The sequence below is a fragment of the Amphiprion ocellaris genome, chromosome 19 (assembly GCF_022539595.1).
Source record: "Amphiprion ocellaris isolate individual 3 ecotype Okinawa chromosome 19, ASM2253959v1, whole genome shotgun sequence".
NCBI classification, from domain to species: domain Eukaryota; kingdom Metazoa; phylum Chordata; class Actinopteri; family Pomacentridae; genus Amphiprion; species Amphiprion ocellaris.
In genome coordinates this window covers 5,098,453-5,120,340 of record NC_072784.1, presented here as the reverse complement: position 1 = coordinate 5,120,340, position 21,888 = coordinate 5,098,453, and the positions used below count along the sequence as shown (strand labels likewise).

At 39.3% G+C, this 21,888-nt stretch overlaps 1 protein-coding gene across 3 annotated transcripts in view; it reads right to left on the bottom strand.

Annotated features, from left to right (window-relative positions):
• Positions 1 to 20,867, bottom strand: part of pkn1b (protein kinase N1b) — a 51,613-nt gene extending 30,746 nt beyond the window's left edge. Inside the window, exons 1-2 of one of the 3 annotated variants that reach the window (XM_055005365.1) lie at positions 20,642 to 20,867; positions 20,371 to 20,517 (exon numbers count right to left, since the gene is read on the bottom strand). In XM_055005365.1, coding sequence (XP_054861340.1) covers positions 20,371 to 20,397 — 27 coding nt within the window. In that variant the 5' untranslated portion in view covers positions 20,398 to 20,517; positions 20,642 to 20,867. Of the gene's footprint in view, positions 1 to 11; positions 172 to 20,370 lie in introns of those variants that run through there. The other 2 variants (XM_055005364.1, XM_055005363.1) reach the window with 2 other exon arrangements.
• Between the last annotated feature and the right edge of the window lie 1,021 nt (positions 20,868 to 21,888).

Genomic DNA, 21,888 nt, shown 5'->3' with positions numbered 1-21,888 from the left:
GGTGTCCTTACCGAGCAGCTGTGGCTCTCAGTGCTTGCTGTGTGATGTGTTCTGGTGGCTGCAGAGATAGCAGCCCCCATGCATCCATACTGTCTCTCCCCTTCACTGATGTCACTGAGCTGCCATTGTTAACTCCAAAGTAAGGAGAGTTAAAGACTTTCAATCTGAAAACTCTTCACAAACTGCTGTGATGCCCGTACTTAGAAACCGTGTCTGTGAAATGGATGCAGTTGCTAAAACTAAGCTGACCACATTATCAGGAACTAAGCTCACTTCACTTTATACATACAGCTCTTAAAGTCACAGTCTCTGTAACCCTGTTTACCTGGTTAGGATTCAACTGGGACACAGAAGCTCTCTAACATCGAGCTACACCCTTTAACCCTCCTGTTGTCCTCATTTACGGGCACCAAAAAATACTGTTTCCTTGCCTGAAAAAAATCGACCCGATTTAAAGTTTGAAAATGTGGAAAAAAAAAAAAAAAATTTCACAGTGCAACTTCTGATGTCCACATTTTCAACATTTTTGGGAAATCTTTGAACATTTTTTGGTGGAAAAAAGAAATGTTAAAAATATTTCTTCAGAACATTCACAAAAAAATCAACCAAATTCATGTTTAAAACGCCTAAGAATGGGTGGTAGCTGTAGTAGCCTTGTTAGTCACAGTCTTTATGTGACACCAGGCAGCAATACTGTCCTTAGGATTGTGGTCTGCTGTTTATCCATCTTCAGACCATAGTCAGCTCACTTTCTATTTTTAGATGACACCGTGCTGTTGGACAAACAAAACCATTTTCTGTCTGTTCCTGTCTGCAGTCTTCTCTAACTGCCACCATGTCCATCTTTCCCTGCATCTCTTCAGACCTTTATATTTTTGTATTTTGCCCTCTCTTTCCTATTTTTCTACATTTTATCGCCGGTCCGTCATGCACTGTCCACTGTCACACATTTCAGGTTAACAGATGGCGGCCCGGTGCTGGTGCTGGGTGATAGAAAGCCATCCCTTTGATTAAGTTTTAATGGCCTGTCAGCTCATCTTGACTCCGCAGCGTCTAAAAATAGAGATTTAGTCCTTTTTGTTGCAGGCAGTGGGGGGAATGCTTCAGCTGTGAGCCCTAACTTCATTCATTCACCAACACCTGCAACTCACACACAACAACGACAGGTCCTGGGACTTTCAACCTGATTGTTGTAATCATATTACAAATCATAATCATTTCACAAATGCACCCTGGAGAGGTGTTTTTGTGTGTGAAAGGGGGATTGGGATTTGCGGGGAAGCTGCTGGTGATGAAAATATGTTTATTATCTGCAAGATGTGGATCTAACAGTGTAACACAAGGGCATGACATGAGCTTTAATATGAGTGAACGTGGGCAATTTATGGTTTTAAAGATGCCGCAGGTGTCAAATGGTGTTCAGAACTGGACTGAGGTCGTTCATGGAAGCGACGAATCTTAGTTGTGTGTTAATTATGACTTTTAGGACAGAAAAGTTGAGCTCAGACAGAGAGAGCAGGAAAAGAAAAGAGGAAGTACAGCTAAGAGGTCAGATTTCTCCTCGTAGTGCCATTGATCCTTTTAATGATGTGTGTGTTACACGGGGAAACAGATTGTAAAAGAGAGAGCGAGACCAGCCGGAATTTGGGAGAAGAACCGCAACTTTAAATTCCCCTCACATCCTGATGTCTGCACACAGCCTCATTCAGGGATTTGGGTTAAGAGGGAGGGTGGGGGGATTTGTTTAGTGGTTGAGGTGGAGGGGTGGGTGGGTGGTGGTGAACAGTGGATTCCAATTAATCTCTCGATGCACAAACACACACACACACACACAACCACACACACTGCTGCCAAACAGATAAAACAAAGAGATGGATGCCAAATGAAAGGCATAAATAATACACTCTAAAGGAGGAAAAGCTTGAAGAGACACTAACACTCATATCGTACATGTATACACACACACACACACACACACACACACAACACAAACACACAGGCCTAATGTACTGGAACTGGTCGGTAATGAATAAAACAGCATTGTAAAGCAATGTCAGCTGGATGTTGAGTGTACTAACAGGAGAAAATGCTGCTCCTCATTATGTCAACGCAGTTCATCAAACCTGCATTCAGAGTTAACTTCAGGACAATGTTACGCTCCGCGAGCAGACCAAGCTGACTCATGTGGGCCAGTTTCACTCCAGAGCAGCAGGGGTGAGGATGATGTTGGTCACATCACTTGCTGGAGCAGAATATTACCAAGAATTAGCTTTAATGCTACATTTAACCCTCGTGTCGTCCTGCAGGTCAAAATTGACCCGGTTTAAAGTTTGAAAATGTGGGAAAAAATATATATTTTCACAGTGAAACTTCTGATGTCCACATTTTCAACATTTTTGGGAAATCTTTGAACATTTTTTGGTGGAAAAAAAGAAGTGTCAAAAATGTTTCCTAAGAACATTCACAAAAAATCAATCAAAATCCAGCGAATTTCGCTGGATTTTTGTTGATTTTTTGTGAATGTTCTTAAAGAAAATATTAGAAGTTTTACTGATTTATATGTAATTACTTTAGATATTTTTACTCATTTTTTGGAAGATTTTTACTCATTTTTTGAAAATATTTACAAGAATTTTCTTGCCAAATTTGGGGGATTTAAAAAAAAAAAAAAACTTTTACAAGAAACTTTTAAGGAATTATTGGAATTTTCTTCCTAAAGGTTTTGCGAATTTTCTGAAATTGGGGGAATTTTATTTTTTTGCTGAATTTTTGGATTTTTTTCAGACAAGGAAACAATATTTTTTGGTGCCCATAAATGAGGACAACAGGAGGGTTAAAGCCACAGTTAGGGAGTTTGGAGACATAGCTTATTCGCTTTGTTATTGAGCAACTGACAGCATTCACATGTCAGGTGACAGTCAACAACTGGTTTAGCCTTGATCATACTTTCTTGCGGATGCACCAATGGGCAGCTGCAGTCACCAACAGAGCATAGTTGATGCTATTATAAGACTGGTCAACTGAGAGGGCTCCATTCCATACATACACGGCAGGTCGTATCCACGTATTGCCGTTTGGTGTAGTCGCTACACAATTTTTGGGTTCGACACGGAGGAGTCCACATGAACTCTTGGGACTTGGGAAGAGGACAAACATCATATGGAATTTAGCAGGTCCTTGCTTACCCACAGGCATTGAAAATATAAAATTGACATTAGCTTATCTTCACACCAACATTGGAATTGGCTAACTTTGCTTTGTCCAAAAGTTGTGGTAATTTCTGACAGTCAGTAGGGGGCGACTCCTATGGTTGCAAAAACAAGTCCTAAATGACCCGACTTCTCATTTGATTAGTAAGCTCAGTAAACATTTTCCAAAATGATTTATAGTTTGACTTGCTAGTTTCAAGTCTTCTTCAATACTGCAAGATGTTTTTTACAGATGATCTGATCTCATTTAGAATTAAATGGATGATAAAGCAGGATATGTTTTAGGGTGTGGCTACCTTGTAGTTGACAGGTTGCACTGTATGCTCACTCATGATTCAGTCCAAAACTAATGGGTGTTGTCACAATGGCTTTGTACATCGTTTATATACAATCCAAGCACATAATATACCTGAAGTATTATGGGAAGTGTAGTACTGAAGTCAGGAATCTCAGTCCATTGAAATATTAAATCACTGCAGTTATACTTTAACATTAGGAGTTGACAAATTAAATAAAATGTAAAAATATTGCAGCCAAATTCCCTGCTATTATCATGTTCTGTATTACAATACAAACTCATGCCCTCTATGAATGAGTTAACAGCTTAGAAAATGTACCTTGGACTGTGTGTGTGCTGCCTGTTAATCCCTAAAATCCCTCATATTCCAGGGAAATTCTGTTGCCAAATCTCCTTTTGCCGTTTTACAAAGTGCAGCATTGCTGTATGTAGCGTATATGTGCTGCACCACAAGAGCTCAGCGAAAACATCACGTGCACAAGGAAAGACGATTCTCCAAGTCTGAGCAAACAGGAGAGAAACTGTACTGAAAGTGAGGTGAGAAAGAGTGTCTTGTGTGTGCTTGAGTGCACATCTGTCTGTGTGAGTGTGTGTTGCAGCGATGTCCACTCCACAGCTGGGGAGGAGCAAATCAGCATGAATGGCATCTTTGTAGAAGAGTCTATCTTTTCAAGAGACTTCGGTAAATGCTTGTGTGTTTGTGTTCCCGGCTTTGTCCGTTGTGAACTCTCCTGCAACAAACAGCGGCTCTGTTCAGGTTTCTGAGGAATTGGACAACACAAACCCCCAACGAGAAAAGCTCTACGGTCCTCACATTTAATCTGCCTTCATCATTCACGCAGCAGAAGCTTTAAAAAAACTAAATGAGACGATTGAAAGATTATGAAACAACCAAAAAAATACAATTTGGTAAAATGGGGAAAAAGAGCATCTGAAGTTCATCTATTCAGGCAGAAGAGCAGATACTGACCAGCTCAGGTGTATAAAGTCTTTGGATTTGAATGCAACAGACATAACCCACTTTTCTGTGAATGCTCCACGGAGCACCACCTGCATATAAAAAAGGTAGAAAACAAAGTTGTTGACCTACAACAGTCAACCTGCATAAGGGTGTTACTCAGGGGAGAACCAATGAGGCACTTCATGGCTTTCCAGGCAGCAGTTGCTTTAACCTCTGTCATGCTCCAGACTTTGTGTTTCCAGATTGGGAAAGTGGGTGTTGGAAAGCAAGATAGAGTACATGCAAAAACATGGAGAGTATATGCAAGATTAGGAGCAATGCAATAAAAATAAAAAAGTAATTTAAAGTAAAGACATACGGGAAGGTCAGAGGTAGGAAGTGAACTAATGGGAGTCCAGTCCTAGTAGTCTGAGCTGTATGAAAACAGATCTCTGAAGGATTGATGCTGAAAATGACGTTTTTTACATAGAGGCCCAGTTCTACAGAGGTGAAAAAGAAGCCATTACACCCACAGTTTAACATTCAGCACTATTTAATCGTGAGTGGTTAGTGGGAACTTCTGCTGAGAGCACTGTTTTGTTGTCTCACTATCACACAAAATGTAAAACGGTGACTGTAATTGTGCAGTTGGGTGCCTCTGACTGCTGCTGGACAGCTTAAATCTACTAGCGTTTGGTCAAAATATGGACAAGATACATGGATAATGTTTATGGAGGTCATAGTCAAAACCAGCCCCCACAGCAGACTCCTGACAAAATGATGCCATTCAAATTTGATCGTCTCAAACCACCAGCTCACTCCCGCAACACCAAAAACTGCTGGACAACAACTGCAAAGAAGAATCTGTGCAGTTGTGTCTAAATAAATACCTGACTTATCTACACAGAGGGGGAAAGTGCTTGTTTTGTCATTCACTGACTGAAAACAGAATATTCCTGCAAAAACTGTGCCATATTATTGCTACACTTGTAAAAATTTCAGGTCAAATAGCAGAGCAGACGTCAAAGTCTACAAAGATATTAATATTATTACTAATTAGTAATAGATCTATTACACAGACTTGAGGTTCTACATCATCATCATCATCATCAACTGGCCCTTAGGCCTGTTTCACAACCCATTCCTGGATAGCATCTGTGATGTGGGACACTACCTGCACGGTCTTGACCAGGTAATCTCCCTTCTCTCCTTATTCATGACTGACTGATAGATCTTGCCAGTGATCAGGTTGGTATCTCTTGTCAGCCTGATGTCAAGGAATCGTTCGTAAATCCACCTCACCCCCATCATCAAGCACAAACACCTTTCATGCTCATAGGGTGAAAAGGTGCCAGCATCTATGTCTATCTAGGGGTCAGTTTTGATGGCAGTTACATGCAGCCCACACTGCTTGCAATGATGCCAGTATGACTCCTCCGGTTACCAGGATGTACTGCATCATTGTACTCTGGTATCTAATATTCTTCAGCCAGAGCCTCATGTCCAATCTTTGCCCAGAGACTTTAGTGTTACTATGAACAGACATAGTTACAAGTTATGTGTATTTGTATGTAATGACTGTTTGATCCAGATGACAGCAGATGTGGACGTATAGAAACTGACTTTTAATCAGTTTGAGGCATTTGTGCAGCCTCACTATATTCACATGCTGTTGTGGCATTTTAAGATTGAACAAATGATAAAATTAGACAAAGGATGTGTGAAACAAATTTAAGAGCTAACAATGATAAGATTGGAAGACCTAACGTGTCAACTGAAGTTATGAGAACACTGAATATTCCTGTGGAAAATGGTAACCCAAACGGAAACCCATGGAGGCCGTATAAGGCATGGGACCTGAAGTGTATGCCCTCTCTTCATCTGCACTTGTGAATTGAAACCTAGGTAACACTGAGGTAAGCAGAAATAATGCTAAGCTAGCAGAAATAAAAAAGAGGAGGTGCTTTAACTTTTGATAAATCATGTACATCCTGATTTGGTCATAAGAGGGTGGGTTGTGGCCTTCCAGAACGGAAGAGGAGTGTTTAGAAGAAGTCTGTATGAGTATATAAGACGATTTAACGCTTTGTGTATTCAGTTAAAATCCCGAGATTTTGCTCATGTTTGTTCTTACAGCCTCTGTATTGAATAAACATGATTCTTATCAGACTCTGATGACTTTTTGAAGACAGAGTGTTTTAAAGAGTTTCAGTGTTGTGTCACTTCTTGGATGCTATAACTGAGCATCTTACAGCCCAGAAATCTCACCAAAAACCCAACAGCCTAAAACATGAATGAGTTACAGCTGCAGCAGGATTTTATCCGTTACTATCTCCCCCCACTGTCTGGGACAAATCCAAACTCTGATGTTGTGTAAATCATGCACGGATGTCCGCTGGAGATTTCACCAGAAAATCAAACCCATGTGTTTAAATCTGTGGTTATTAGGATGTCATCTCTCTGACAGGCCTGATGGCAGACACTCTGTACAGTATGCTAACCAGTCACCTTAGCATATTAGGAGGGGACTCGGGGAGCGGAAACAACCCACTATGTGATGGAATGGTTGAGCAGGCATGATGGTAATGGACGAGGAAGATTAAAAATGATTATGGCAGAAGGGCTGAGGGGGATAAGAGGTCCATTCTATAATGTCGATGATTATCCCTCTTTACTGATGCTGATGATTACGACAGCATTGCACTCACAAGAGGAATAAAAACACGCAAGCAGCACACATGTTTACATGTTTGCATTACCTTAATTACAGTATAATGGCTATTGAGAACAATTAGTAAGGTCATAGGAGTACACGGAGAGAAGCTGCTCATCTGCACAGAGCCAGGAGTTTTTAGATTTTTTTGATTTGTCCAGCTGCTTATACACATTTATGCAACTGTGCTGTCCTTTTATTTAATGTACTTAGGTGCATTTCACAAATTTCATTTTGAAAAAATGGCTCAAACAGGAGTTAATAATGCATCTGTTGGGGAGTATTTCCAGCAGTGGATTAATGCACAATGTGTGTCGTGGGTAGAACTCAAAGTAAACGACAGCATGTTTGTTCATGGTAATGAAGGAGAATGTCACGCAGTGCAACAGTCTGGACAATGACGGCGGTCTTTGTGAAAGAAGCTTTGGACACACACATAATGCCCATTTGCAGGATCAATTCATTGTTGGTATTTTTGTGCAGTTGTTGAAGGTAAGAAAAACATAAAAAGGGATATGTGTTGATGTGAAAGTCGCTGTGTATTTAGACAGAAAAAATACCAAGCTGTATTTTGTAATCAGCACAAAATTAGAGACGTGAAAGCAACTGTGCTATGTAATCTAGTTTGCTGGATCAGAGGCAGCAGCTAGAAGCTACACTGATCAGTCACAACAGCTCTGAACCACCAGAAAATGGACACAAGACCTCTGGGGGTTCCTCTGGGCTGGGATCAGGACACTAGAAATGGAAGTGGTCCTTTGGGCCTCCATTGATTGGTATTATTCCTCCACATCCCACCAATGCTTGATTAGATTAGAATCTGGGGAGTTTGGAGACTGGGTGAATACCTTGGCCTGTTTGTTGTGTTCCTCGAGCCGTTTCTGAGCAGTTTTTGCAGTTTATGACTGGGGGTGGTGTGGTGTATTCTTGGTAGGGGTGCACCAAGCCAATGTCAGGGATCAGGATCAATCATTGCATTCTTAGGTGATCAATATCAGCACTAATCTAAGCCAATCTTTTACATCAATCACAAATTGTTTTGGGACATTTGCCATAAATTACACAAGCTCTGGCTGGATGATATTAAGCATCACAGTAGTCTTTGTCATGGTGCCTGTTGCTAGCTAAACTCCTACAATACTCTATGCTTGCTAACACGTAACTACCCGTAGTTAGACGGACCGCCTCCTGGGGTTGCTGCACTGGAAAAAAATTGTTATTTCTATAAAATTCCGGCCGGTGTGGTTGCCAGAACTTTCCCATAAAATCACGGTAAAACATTTTCTTCATTTACGGTAAAGAAATGTCTTGATACTGTTGATTTTATGATTTAAAAATGTGCTTCATTCCATATTTTGCTGTAAAGTTTTAAAAATTTCTGAAAATTTGCAAAACCTTCAGGAAGAAAATTCAAATAGTTCCTTAAAAGTTTCCCTTAAAAGTTTTATTAAAAAAAAAAAAAAAATCCCCCAAATTTGGCAAGAAAATTCTTGTAAATATTTTCAAAGAGTAAAAATCTGCCAAAAAGTCCTAAAAATATCGAAAGTGGTTCCATATATATCAGTAAAACTTCTAATATTTTCTTTAAGAACATTCACAAAAAAAATCTACCAAAATCCAGCGAAATTCGCCAGATTTTGGTTGATTTTTTTGTGAATGTTCTTAAGAAACATTTTTAACATTTGTTTTTTCCACCAAAAAATGTTCAAAGATTTCCCAAAAATGTTGAAAATGTGGACATCAGAAGTTTCACTGTGAAATTTTTTTATTTTTTTCCCACATTTTCAAACTTTAAACCGGATCAATTTTGACCCACAGGACGACACGAAGGTTAAAAGACTAGGATCGGGACATGGCTAGTGCTGGTTCTGCAACATCGTCTGAGTGGGTGGTACGTGTCACAGCAACTTTCACATGAAGTTTCCCAGGAGAACGCTGCATTGTAACAAGAAGATCAATGCTCTTCACTTCAACTGTCACCATCAACTGCCTCAGTACCAAAACTAGCAGCCATACACCTCCTTGGAACTCTCCCTTCTCTGGATTTCCCCTCTGCAGACGCTTCATTCTATTCATTAACAACTATTTATACTCCTCCAGTTACAACCCTCACCGTACCCCGTGCATTGTTAATGCCGGGTGAAAAAAAGCCAAACTAACAATGGCACCTGGCTGCTATTTGTGCTTTATTCTCTCACTGTTCCAGCAATCCAGCCTCAGAGACTTTAATAACAACAATAGCTGCAGTGTAGGTTACATTTTGAAGGCAGGGCTTGTCGTTGGGCTACTCTGTGACTACTTCTGTCTCTCTGTCTTGAGCAGGTAATAATAGCTGTTTTCCTCCCGTCTGTCTCACTTTTATGGCCTCTAGGCTGAAAGAACAGATAGCCCAGTGTCTCGGGAGGCATCATGGCCGAGTGCGTCGTCGTTCCCATGAAGCCTCAGCTCTGTGCAGGCTATCACATGACCTCTGAACGGCGGCAGGATAACTCATGTCGGTGCCTCAGGTGGAACCACAATCAGGTCATACAGCCCAGGTTTCTCTACTCTACTTCAGTCTCTACAAACAGCATGTCATCCTCACCGCTGCTCCTCTGTATCTCAGGTTGTGACACATTATTAAAACTAGTGGTCCACAGCTGCCCAGTGCTAAATCCTGGAGTTTACACCACCAATCAAGATTATGGATTGAATGATTGACTGGTTGCAGCCGTTACTAACTTTTCTGCAAAATGTTGGTACCAAAAGGTCAACCAAAGCTATGAGATCAAACCCTGCAGTGGAAGGAAGACAACTTGAGCACTCGGGTGACAGTTTGTCAGAAACCAAACAGCTATTTATTGTGTCTCCTGCAATAACTCCTACCTTCATAAAGGCTTTGCTGCTCAATTTTTTGCTGTACCTGCCAGAGAGAAGTGTGGATTTCACTTTATGATCATATTAGAGGCAGTCTGTGGTGCCGTTGAACTGTGTGAAGTCTTTCTGTTCACTGAATTAAATCACATTGACAAAATAGAAAAACTCAGCTGGTATTTTCTCTCTGAATGATGATCCAGACTACATATACTTATATTTTCTATGAAGTGGGCTTAATGTTCGGTCGCTTTATAGTTCTTTGTGTCCACATTTCAAACAACATTAAGTTATTATATACATTCAGACTCTGAGATCTAATTTATTGCTGGGCTCTCCCTCCACGTTTCAGAAGAACTTGCAGTGCAGGAGAGTGAAGGCGTCTTATTCTGTCTGTTGTTTAAATATCTATTGATTGACCTCAAAAAGTTGCTTTACAGCTCAGCCTACCAGTCAGTAAATTACAATAAAATGATCATACAAATGAATGGAAAAGTCTCTAAGACTGTTACAACACAAACTGAACATTATAGCCGTTATGAAAATTAGATAAAATATATAAATATCAGACACATATCTTTATTCTATACACATTCAATCACTTTCATCTCCAACTAGTTGCAAAACAGTGCAATGCACGTTTTATAAAAACATACTGACCTGCAGCATCAGAGAAGGGCTCTGACTCTATAATTCAGCATTTTTGACTGCAGGTCTGCAGTAGAAATGGGAATGTGTCATTTTTTGTGGAGATTAGACACATCAAAGATGGAAATATTGCCATGGTTTAAAGAAATGAAGACTTCACCTAACAGAATTCACAAACGTCCACTGATTTCTTACAGCACTGTCTGGCTGGTCGCGTTCCTTTTCTAACAGTCATGATGAGTCAAAATGTGTTAGCATTTGTGTTTCACCATGTGTGTATAACATGATGGCATGAATAGAAGTCATCAGCATGTGATGTGTGCTAATAAAAAACAACATTTCTTCGTCTCAGACAGTCACATCAGAGACATATTCAATTAGGACAAACCGTATATATATATATATATATTATCAGCATAATACTATATAAAGCATGAATAATTAATCAAGGAAACAAGACAGGGTACTCACAACAACGGGGGAAAACTAGACTAACAGGGAGCAAACCAGAAGACAAAACAGGTACAGCAGACTTGGAGACAAAGATGAGAACAGTGGAATATGCAGGGGGAAGAGCTAGGTATGGGTGGTATTGTCACCTGAAGGTGAAGCAGGGAATAGAGTCCACGTAAAGAGATCTGAGTGTGGCGGGAAGCAGGGATCTAACAGTGTATGATCTGGTAGAGTGTGACTGAAAGAACCAGGCTTTCATACTGTGAGGTGGAACTGGGAACAGGTGAGGTGAATGAGCTGATTATGGCAGCTGATTCATATTACTGCAATCAGACTGCAGGCAGGTGGAAGACTGAGGAAGCAGAGAGACACAGGAGACAGGAAGACAGAAGACAGACTGGAAGAAGAAGCAGTATAGGGGCAGGAGCAGGGATCAGAACAAGTGTAGCAGTCCAAAAGACAGCAATTTTGGAATTTCTGATTTCAAGTTGGTTGTTTTTCATTTCATAAATGTTTGAGTTCATAAGGTTAATTAAAACTAATTAAAAACGCAATAAATAGGATGGTAAGAAAGGTAAATGTACACTTTTAAAAACTGATGTTTGACTTAAGATCTAACACTGTTTTGCAATGTTCATATGATGTAATATGAAACAAGTCACATGACCGTGGTTTAGTTCAGGGCCACACATGTGGGATTGTGGGAGGAAAACGCCAACATTTCCAGAGAGGAGAGGAAAAGACACCTAACTAATAAAAAAACCTAACTATTCTGCCTGGTCTGAGAGGCGCACACAGTAACCGTGACTTCTAAGTTTTATTTAGTTTCATATTTGTTGCCATTATTTGTTGAAGTGCGTTGTTTGGACGGTTTAATACAGTGTTGTCGCAAGCTAGTGTGCAGGATCCGTCTAATTACAGAAAACTAGCTTGAAAGACTTTCTGGAATCCATCTAATTAGAGACATTTTTGTGAGACTTTGTATATTTCTGAAATGTTTGTATGTCGTTAATTTTCATAGTTTTCACGGTGTCGGCTGACCGAAGAGCAAATAAATGTTAAAAGACATCTGGATGATGTGTGGCCTTCTATTGATCAGACCAGAGTAGTTACACACAGTAGTTTGTATTTGTGGGTTTTTCAGGTTTTGTGGTCTCCTTCAGTATCATCAAAGTCTATTTAACCCTCCTGTTGTCCTCATTTATGGGCACCAAAAAATATTGTTTCCTCGTCTGAAAAAAATCCAAAAATTCAGCAAAAAAAAATTCCACAAATTTCTGAAAACTTGCAAAACCTTCAGGAAGAAAATTCCAACAAATCCTTAAAAGTTTCCCTTAAATGTTTTATTTAAAAAAAAAAAAAATCCCCCAAATTTGGCAAGAAAATTCTTGTAAATATTTTCAAAAAATGAGTAAAAATCTTCCAAAAAATTTGTAAAAATATCTAAAGTGATTCCATATATATCAGTAAGACTTCTAATATTTTCTTGAAGAACATTCACATAAAAACCAACCAAAATCCAGTGAAATTCACTGGATTTTGGTTGATTTTTTTGTGAATTTTCTTAAAGAAACATTTTTTAACATTTCTTTTTTTTTCCACAAAAAATGTTCAAAGATTTCCCAAAAATGTTGAAAATGTGGACATCACAAGTTTCACCGTGAAAATATATTTTTTTCCACATTTTCAAACTTTAAAATGGGTCAATTTTGACCTGCAGGACAAAGATTTTTTGTGAATGTTCTTAAAAAAATAATAGAAGTTTTACTGATATATATGTAATCATTTTAGATATTTTTAGGATTTTTTGCAAGATTTTTACTCATTTTTTGAAAATATTTACAAGAATTTTCTTGCCACATTTGGGGGATTTTTTAAAAATAAAACTTTTAAGGGAAACTTTTGAGGAATTATTAGAATTTTCTTCCTGAAGGTTTTGCAAATTTTCAGAAATTTGGGGAATTTCTTTGCTGAATTGTTGGATTTTTTTCAGACAAGGAAACTATATTTTTGGTGCCAGTAAATGAGGACAACAGGAGGGTTAAATATGTGAGAATCAAGGAAAATCTATACTTTGGAAACAGCAGCTGAGAAAACAGCTCAAGTCAGCACAAAACCTCAAACTCCTCAGGAAAAAAATTCAATTTGCATGATCTGTGTTGATGGAAATAATGTAAAATGCTCAAAAGTTACAGAAGAGCTACTAAATGGAGTTGCTTTCTTAATCCATTCATTTTTTTATTGTTTATTAGTCAATTATGGAACTCACTAAATCAAAATATCACGTGCGTCTTCATCAGCTTCAGCTCCACTCATTCTGTTTGTCCTTTAATGCTCGTTCAGAGGCCAAAAATCACAGTCTAAGCCATTTCACAAGCACCGCTGAGCCTCACTGCTTTCTGGCATTACAAAACTACTTTAGCCACCAATCAGTGCTCACTTCTCAGAGGAACACACGTCTCCTAAATGCCTCCCTTCCTTTGTGACCTTCCTATTCACACACAATCCTGACAGAATTATCATTTCCAGATGAAAACTATGATATTCTGCTCTGAAAACATGCCGCACTGTTTCTCTGACTTGTTCTTAGCAGCACATTCTTCAATCATGTAATACCACAATCCCTTAAAGCTCTAAAATACTCACACAACCAGCTTAGAAACACACACAGAAGCAATACAACCAGCAGCTAGAGGATGTTTACGGTCTCCCTTTAGCCTGCAGTTGTTTTCTCTATCTTTTGGCCTGGTGTCAGTGATAACTAATCCTCTGAGAGGCTGGTGGCATATAGCAACAACAGCTGGTGTTTAGACTGGTCAGCTGAATAGAGATTGGGCTGTTGAATGGTCAGGAAGGGCAGCTATTGCACTGAAACACACAATCCAAGCCTGATTGAATATTTCACGTTCTTATTTTTTTTTCTCCTGCAGTGGCATTTAAGATATCAATGTATTTTGGACGGCTCGAGTGCACCCTAATGAGAGATCTTAGTGCACCCAACGGTTTTAGCAGTGGTTTCCATTGAGGTGTCCCATCAACACATCAAAGCTGCCGTCGTAAGCTCGTCTACTGATGTGTCTGCAGACAGGCACATTTTTTCCTGCATACACAGTGTAATCCTGGATTGAGGCAGGAGGCCGTGGATGTCGGGGGGGTTGTCGCATGTGTTTTTGAGCCTGTGTTGGTGACTGAGGGCACTAATGCTACCCTCCTCCAAGGAGGTCAGAGACAGAGTGAGGTCCGCAGTCTTCCTAATCCTATTATCCATAGCAGTGGCAGCTGGAGACACACATATTGCGAGTGTGATGCAACACATCGCTGGCTATGATAACACTACCTCGGCCGGATGTGTTTGTGAGTCAGTGGTCAGGGGCTGGACCCGAATATCCGGAATATCTGGAATATCCGGTCGTTACGGTGGTATCCCAATATTTATTTTGAGATCCGAATATTCAGATTCCAAGTTGGTTTCAGTTTGGTTAAGTGTTATGTTGTCAGGACCGTGAGTGTGAAGTGGAGTGTGTTTGATGACTTCCTGCTGCTATGTAGTGTCAAAATAAAAGCACTGGCCAGTTGCAGAGTGCAGAAAAGCCAGATATCATTCTCTAGTGTCATTCAACGCAGATTGCTACAATAATAAATATATAAAAATACTTATTTACTGCAAAATCCCGCGATATAGCGAAAAATCCGTGACACCAAATGCAATTTAAAAATCCACAATACAGTGAGACCGCGATATTACGAGGGACCACTGTGTTCTCAGAGTCCTCAGATGCCATTAAAGAAGTTGCCTCCACTCTCTCGGATGATCGATAGAAAAGTCATTTACCCTTCGACACTGAGAGAAGAAGCAACTCCTCTGACCTCCCCTCTTACAGATAATAACTACAGGAAACCAACAGAAATAAAGAATTCATGAGAGGGTGGCTGCAGAGTGTGCAGCTACCTCAAAGTGTACGTCGTGTTCTCGGCTCGGTGCAGAGCTCACACCCTCAGCAGGGAGGCTTGATTTGCATTCCTTACAGCCGTTCGAGGAAGGAGGCGGGACGGCAGATCAACAGGCTGCAAATCAATGACATTAGGAGTGGCAACGAGATGAGAGATGGCCGAGAAGCACTGGTAGTTGGGCTACATTTTACACTGATGGAGTGAAAACGGATTCATTTCGCTGGTTTCCCTCGGTGAGACGAGCAGACGTGACCTTGAACAGGAAGAGTGTCAGCACGAGTACAGCCCTGATGATGTATTGCAGAGAAATAAAGGAAAAAGAGCACGACCCAGCGAGCACAATCATCACACCGATGCGCCTCGGCTCACTGTGACAGGTCCAGCCCATCATCATGACCAGCGCTGCCCCCTTGATCTCAATCAGCCCCGCCAGTCTGCAGGCCTGCAGGGATGACGACGAGTTCCCGCCTGTCACACAATGACACTGAAGTCTTCACAGTGGGTAGAAACTGTTCAGGCTGTCAGCAAGGAGTGGTGGCCATAAAAGTTCAAACCAGGGGTGTCAGACTCATTTTAGTTCAGGGGTCACATTCAGCCCAGTTTGATCTCAAGTGGGCCACACCCTATACGATCAAAACGACAAAAGTCAGATAAAAAAAAGACAAAAAACCAACAAAAACAAGACAAAACATTGCAAGAATAAGACACAAAACGTTACAAAATTGAGAAAAATGACACGAAATGAAACAAAAAATTAGGCAGACAAGTTACAAAGCAACAAAAAAATGGATAAACGAAAAAACGGGACAAAAAAAACACAAAACGGCACGCAAAACAACGAATAAAGCAAAACGCCTTCTGTCTGCAACAGGACATGAATCAACCCTAAACCTGATCCCAGGCTATTATGTGGTATTGTGTATCTGTCCTTATGTCTGAGTGTGTCAGTCAGAAACACATCAGGTTGTTGCACTGAACTCCTCTGTTGTTCAGCAAACAAAGTTCAAGATTCCAACAGTTTAGACCACAGGTTTGTAGCAAAAACAAGCACAGATGAATGAAATGTAAAGATAAAAAGATGCACTTAAATTACATATGACAATGAGGAATATACTGCAGCATTTACCAGCTATAGAGCTATTAGAGATCGATAGATTCTTCTAAATATTATATACTAAATATTATATATACAATTGAGTAAAATTGAAATGTAAAGTTATTTCTAAAGATATTATAGTAAACCTGTTGACTACTTTATATTAAATAACTCAGAAAGCCTTGGAGTCTGGCCAGTCTTTTCTTCAGGAGGAAATGACATCATGTGGAGCAGGTCAATATCTCAGTTATTGTCAACATTAGTCTACATCTCAGTATAGTAATACTCACTGTTAGTCCACACTTTCAACCAATACTTTTTGTGTGTGATTTGAGCTTATTGCAGGATTAGTGGTTTAGTGGTTTAACTTAGTAATTTCAGCTGATCTGGATAGTTTTACTTTCTTTGCATTTCCACCATGTGAGATTTTATTTCTCAGAAGAGTTTACCTGCTGTTACTCTACAGCTAGCAGTAGAAGTAATACTAAACAGCATTTTACTTTCAGGTTTCCAAATATCCTCATGCACGACCACAAATTAGTTCAACTTAGACTTGGAATATATGTAACATTTACAACCCCAGCAGGCTGATCCTTGCTTTAAAAAGTTGCTGAAGTGGTACTTCAGTGATTTATTGTTGAGGACATGTTTTAAAATAATAATTGGAAAAGAAGCAGCATGGGGATTCCTAATCTCTAAAATGGGTCAGGCCATCGTGCCTCAGCCTGAAATGCAAGTTATCTATTATACATTTGCACAAATGGCATTATCAGGGTTATTTACCCTTTGCAAGCTTCCCAATGCACTCTAGAATGAAAAGCAACTTGATAGATATCGTATTAATGTTGTTATAGTGAATTCTTTTGGCCACAATAAAAATGAGAGAAAATACTATTTTATATGGTCTGTAGTTTAATTCCAATTAATTATCTGATGGTAGACATTAATGGCTGATTCTGAGCCGTCTTCTGCTGCTCTAACAGACCAGTTGGTACAGTCCAGGTCTCGATGGTTTACTTTAACCCAGCGGTGTCAAACATGTGGCCCACGGGCCAAAACCGGCCCTCCAGAGGGTCCAATCCGGTCCAGGACTTTGTAGAGTATAAAAGTTACACAGAAGACATAAACAGCAAATTGTAAATTAGTAAAACTGTAAATTTCAAATAATTTCTAGACCATGATAAGTTGTTTTGATCATAAAGTAAAATACTAGATCGTTCATTGTTCTGTTGTGATTTTGTGTCTCATTTTTGTAATATTTTGTCTTGTTTTTGGTCTTTTTTTTTGTCTGATTTTTGTGTCTTTTTTTGGCGTTGTGTTTCTCGTTTTTGTCGTTTTGTGTTTCCTTTTCGTCTCTCTTGTGTTTTTTGTTTTATTTTTGTAATTTTTTGATTCGCTTTAATAGTTGTTTTGTGAATCGTTTTTGTCATTTTGTGTTTTTTTTGTCTCTCTTGTGTCATTTGTCCATTTTTTTGTCGCTTTGTAACTCTTTTGTCTGTTAGTTTGTCTCTTTTTCATTTTGTTTCGTGTCATTTGTCTCATTTTATGTCTCATTTTTGTAGTATTTTGTCTTGTTTTTGTTGTTCTTTTGTCTTTTTTTTGTCATTTGTCATTTAGATCATACAGTAAAATACTACATCGTTCAGTTCCAGATAACTGTGACTAAATGTTGTGTTCCTTTGTAGACACTGTGATCTGGAAGTTGTAATGTATAAATGATAAACTGAGGCTTAATATTGTTGAAAGTGAACTTATTTTTCTTAAGAAATTTCAGGTTGTTCATAATGTTTTGTAAAAAGAGAATTCCTTAAATGTGAACATTTTCAAAATGTGCCTTTTTGCACTAAAACAAGGGAAAAATTTGAAGAGATTTATAGGTTATTTTGGTGTGATTTAATTGGTTCGGCCCACTTGAGTTCAAATTGGACTGATCTAAAATGAGATTGATGCCCCTGGTAGCGTTTCTTTTGACCCTCATGCCCACATCAGCAGCGCAGCTTTCCAAGAAACACTGGAAGGACCTGCCCTGTTCAGAGAAACGACCAAATACCAGGAAAGAATCAAGTTTAAGTCAAAACAAATGATTCAGCAGCGTCAGAGTGCAACAGAATGGTCTAACTGAGCTGATTTCTGGGGAAAACCTTCTGCTATTTTTGAAACTTCTTTGCTTCTTGCTGGTCACAGGAATGATGTGGAAGTGAACCCACACAGGTTCAAACAGGAACCATGAGTGGTTGTGATTACATGCTGTCACTCATCAGTCACACGTCTTTCTCGTAACTATTTCATCTGTGTCAACCCGTACCGAGTTACAGTATTTCACATTTAAAAAACAAACTGCGCTTGCTCTCTGTGGCAGTTTAACCTCATGACAGGAGGAGCTGCTAACCACAAAGTACCGTACGGACTGATGGCAGGAGCTGAGCCCAACCTGCACTCGCTCTGCCTTTAATTTTTAACATTTCCCTCCACCAGGTCCTGTGCTGAACTGACACCTGGGTGACTGTAAGCCAAGCCGCTAAATTAGACACCACGACACCCTTCATGACTCAGCCCTGACTCAAAACCTGTGTCACAAAGGGGAATTCATGCCATGCACTTTGGAAAACCTGATGTAGGTCAAGAGTGGAGCAGAAACAGTAGCAGTCAGGGTTATTTTATCTGGAAAAGAGTTGTTGTAAAGTCTCAGTAAAAATGTAGAAGCTCAGGTTTCTGTCCTGAAAATATCATTTTGATGATTTGAGTCAATATATAATTGCAGGACGTTTCAATATCGCAGCGTATAACTGAACACCACATGGCAACATTCTTTTAAATATTAGGAAATGGGACGACTTTGTAAAATGTAAAAATTACACAGAAGACATTGACTGCAATTAGTAAATTTGTAAAACTATAAATTTAAAATATTTTCTAGACCATGACAAGTTGTTTTGATCTTAAAGTAAAATACTAGATTGTTCATTGTTCTTTTGTCACTTTGTGTCTTGTTTTTGTAATATTTTGTCTTGTTTTTGTTTGTTGTCAAATTTTTGTCATTTGTCCGTTTTTTGTCACTTTTTTGTTTTGTTTCGTGTCATTTGTCTCATTTTTTGTCGTTTTGTGTCTTGTTTGTAATTTTGTCTCATTTTTTTGTCATATTTTGTCTTGTTTTTTGTTTGACTTTTGTCATTTTGTTTCTTGTCTTTGTTGTTTTGTGTTTCCTTTTTCTCTGACTTGTGTTTTTTGTCTTGTTTTTGATATTTTGTGTTTTTCTTTATTAATTTTTTTGTCTTACTTGTGTTGTCTATTTTTTTTGTCTTTTGTTTCTTGGTTTTGCCATTTTTTTGTCTACTTTTTGCCATTTGTCCATTCTTTGTTGTTTTCTAATTTTTTTGTCAAATTTTTGTCTCTTTGTTGGTTGTTTCGTGTTGTTAGTCTCATTTTTTGTCGCTTTGCGTCTCATTTTTGTAGTATTTAGTCTTGTTTTTCATCTTTTTTTGTCTGGTTTTTGTCATTTTGATCATAAAATAAAATACTACATCATTCACTTCCAGATAACTGTGACTGAATGTTGTGTTCCTTTGTAGAAACAATGTGATCTGGAAGTTGTAATGTGTAAATGATAAACTGAGGCATAATGTTGAAACTGAACTTATTTTTCTTAAGAAATTTCATGTTGTTCATAATGTTTTGTAAAAAGATAATTCCTTAAACGTGAACATTCTCAGAATGTACTTATTTGTACTAAAATATTTGGAGTTGTGGTTTTTTATAGGCTATTATTCTGTGATTTTACTGGTCAATTGAGATCAGATTGGATGAGTTAGAATATGGGTCAAAAGTGACCCACAATCAATGGAAAACGTGTATCTCTTGACGCACGTTGTGCATAAAAGGGTTAAACTGATATGAGTTTGAGGTGTAATGGGAATTATCTATCATTTTGGACTCACTGCAGGATCTAAATGACAGGATATCAGCCTCTGCAACCTATTTTCAATCTATCTTCTTCCAAATTTTCCCAGACGCACACACTAAATGAATGGAGGAGCCCTTTAAGGAACACAACCTCATCAGACATCCAAGGAGGGCAAGTTGTAAGAGTGTTTCCATCACAGACACCCTCTCACCACTAGACAGCAGCTAAAAAAAGCCACCTTAGATCTTTGCATCCACATCCACCTGAACACAGCAGCTTTGACAGTAATAAAAAAGTTGGGAACTCACTTGTAGCTCGTTGTTGTTGGCCATCATGCGTAGCGCGGGCAGCCAATCATACGACTTCTGTCAGTGTTGGTCTCTCTCACAGCCGTCGGATCATTGTAGAAATGTCAGCTCCGGTGTGTAAATACTAACAGTCCAATGCTGGGTGTCCTGTGAAATGCAACAGATAGAGTCAACAGCCCGAGGAAAGGCGCAGTGGGGTGCGGGGAGCAGCGCTACCATGGAGCCGTCTGGAGCAGCAGGTGATCAGAGGACGGAGCGGACCGTCACCTACCGGCTGCAGGATGTCAACTCTGGGACTGTGGTCTGCATCCCGCGGTGCAGGCTGTCCGGTAGCACGGAGGGAGCTGCCGGCCGCTCATCGCCAGGCAGGACGGCGGGGAGAGAGATTCACCGCAGCAGAGGGAGCTGAGTGCGCGGCTCTGAGGCCATCCTCCCCGCGGCGCTGCGCTCCTGCTCGGCTCTGCGGAGGAGCGGAGAGCCGGGGAGTGATGCTGCTGGGAGGAGGAGGAGGAGACAAGTCACACACAGAGGGAAAATACACACTTCCAGCTTCGGCCCTTCACAATAAAACATGGATCGAGCATATTCAGATTGTACTTGGACCGATCAGCCACAGCATGAGGAGCACTGACAGGTGGAGTGAATGTTATTGATCATGGTTCTATGTGGTGTTCTGATGGGAAAACTCTGGATTTTGGCATCAGTGTTGATGGGACTTAGACACTCAAATAAACATTGTCCCAGAAGACTGGCTCTCAAACTTTTTCTGTCAGACCCCCCTTCGAAGGACAAAAGTATCCGTGCCCCCAGTAACTTTGTATATATACAAAGTTTATAGATAGATAGATAGATAGATAGATAGATAGATAGATAGATAGATAGATAGATAGATAGATAGATAGATAGATAGATAGATAGATAGATAGATAGATAGATAGATAGATAGATAGATAGATAGGCGGCCACATTCAGTCCAATTTGAACTCGTGACCAGTAAAATCACAGCATAATAACCTATAAATAACCACAACTTCAACTTTTCCCCTTTGTTTTAGTTCAAAATGTAAATTCTGAAAATGATCACATTTAATGAACTATGTTTATACAAAACATTATGATCATCCTGAAATTTCTGAAGAAAAATAAGTTCAATTTCAACAACATTGTGCCTCAGTTGATCACTTAAACATTACAATTTACAGATCACAGTTTATCTACAAAGGCATAAAACATTTAGTCGCAGGTATCTGGAACTGAATAACCTAGTATTTTTCTTCATGATCAAAACAACTTATCATGGTTCATCTGTAATTTTTACACCCATGAGAGAGTGTGTGTGCATATATATATATATATATATATATATATATATATATATATATATATATATATATATATATCAGACCACATTTGTTCCTGGAAAACATTAGATTTATGGACTTTCAAAGTCTGAATTGGATATCTGGGGGAAAAAATGTGTCATTAATTACTATAGTTTTTGCTAAATTCAGGTTTTAT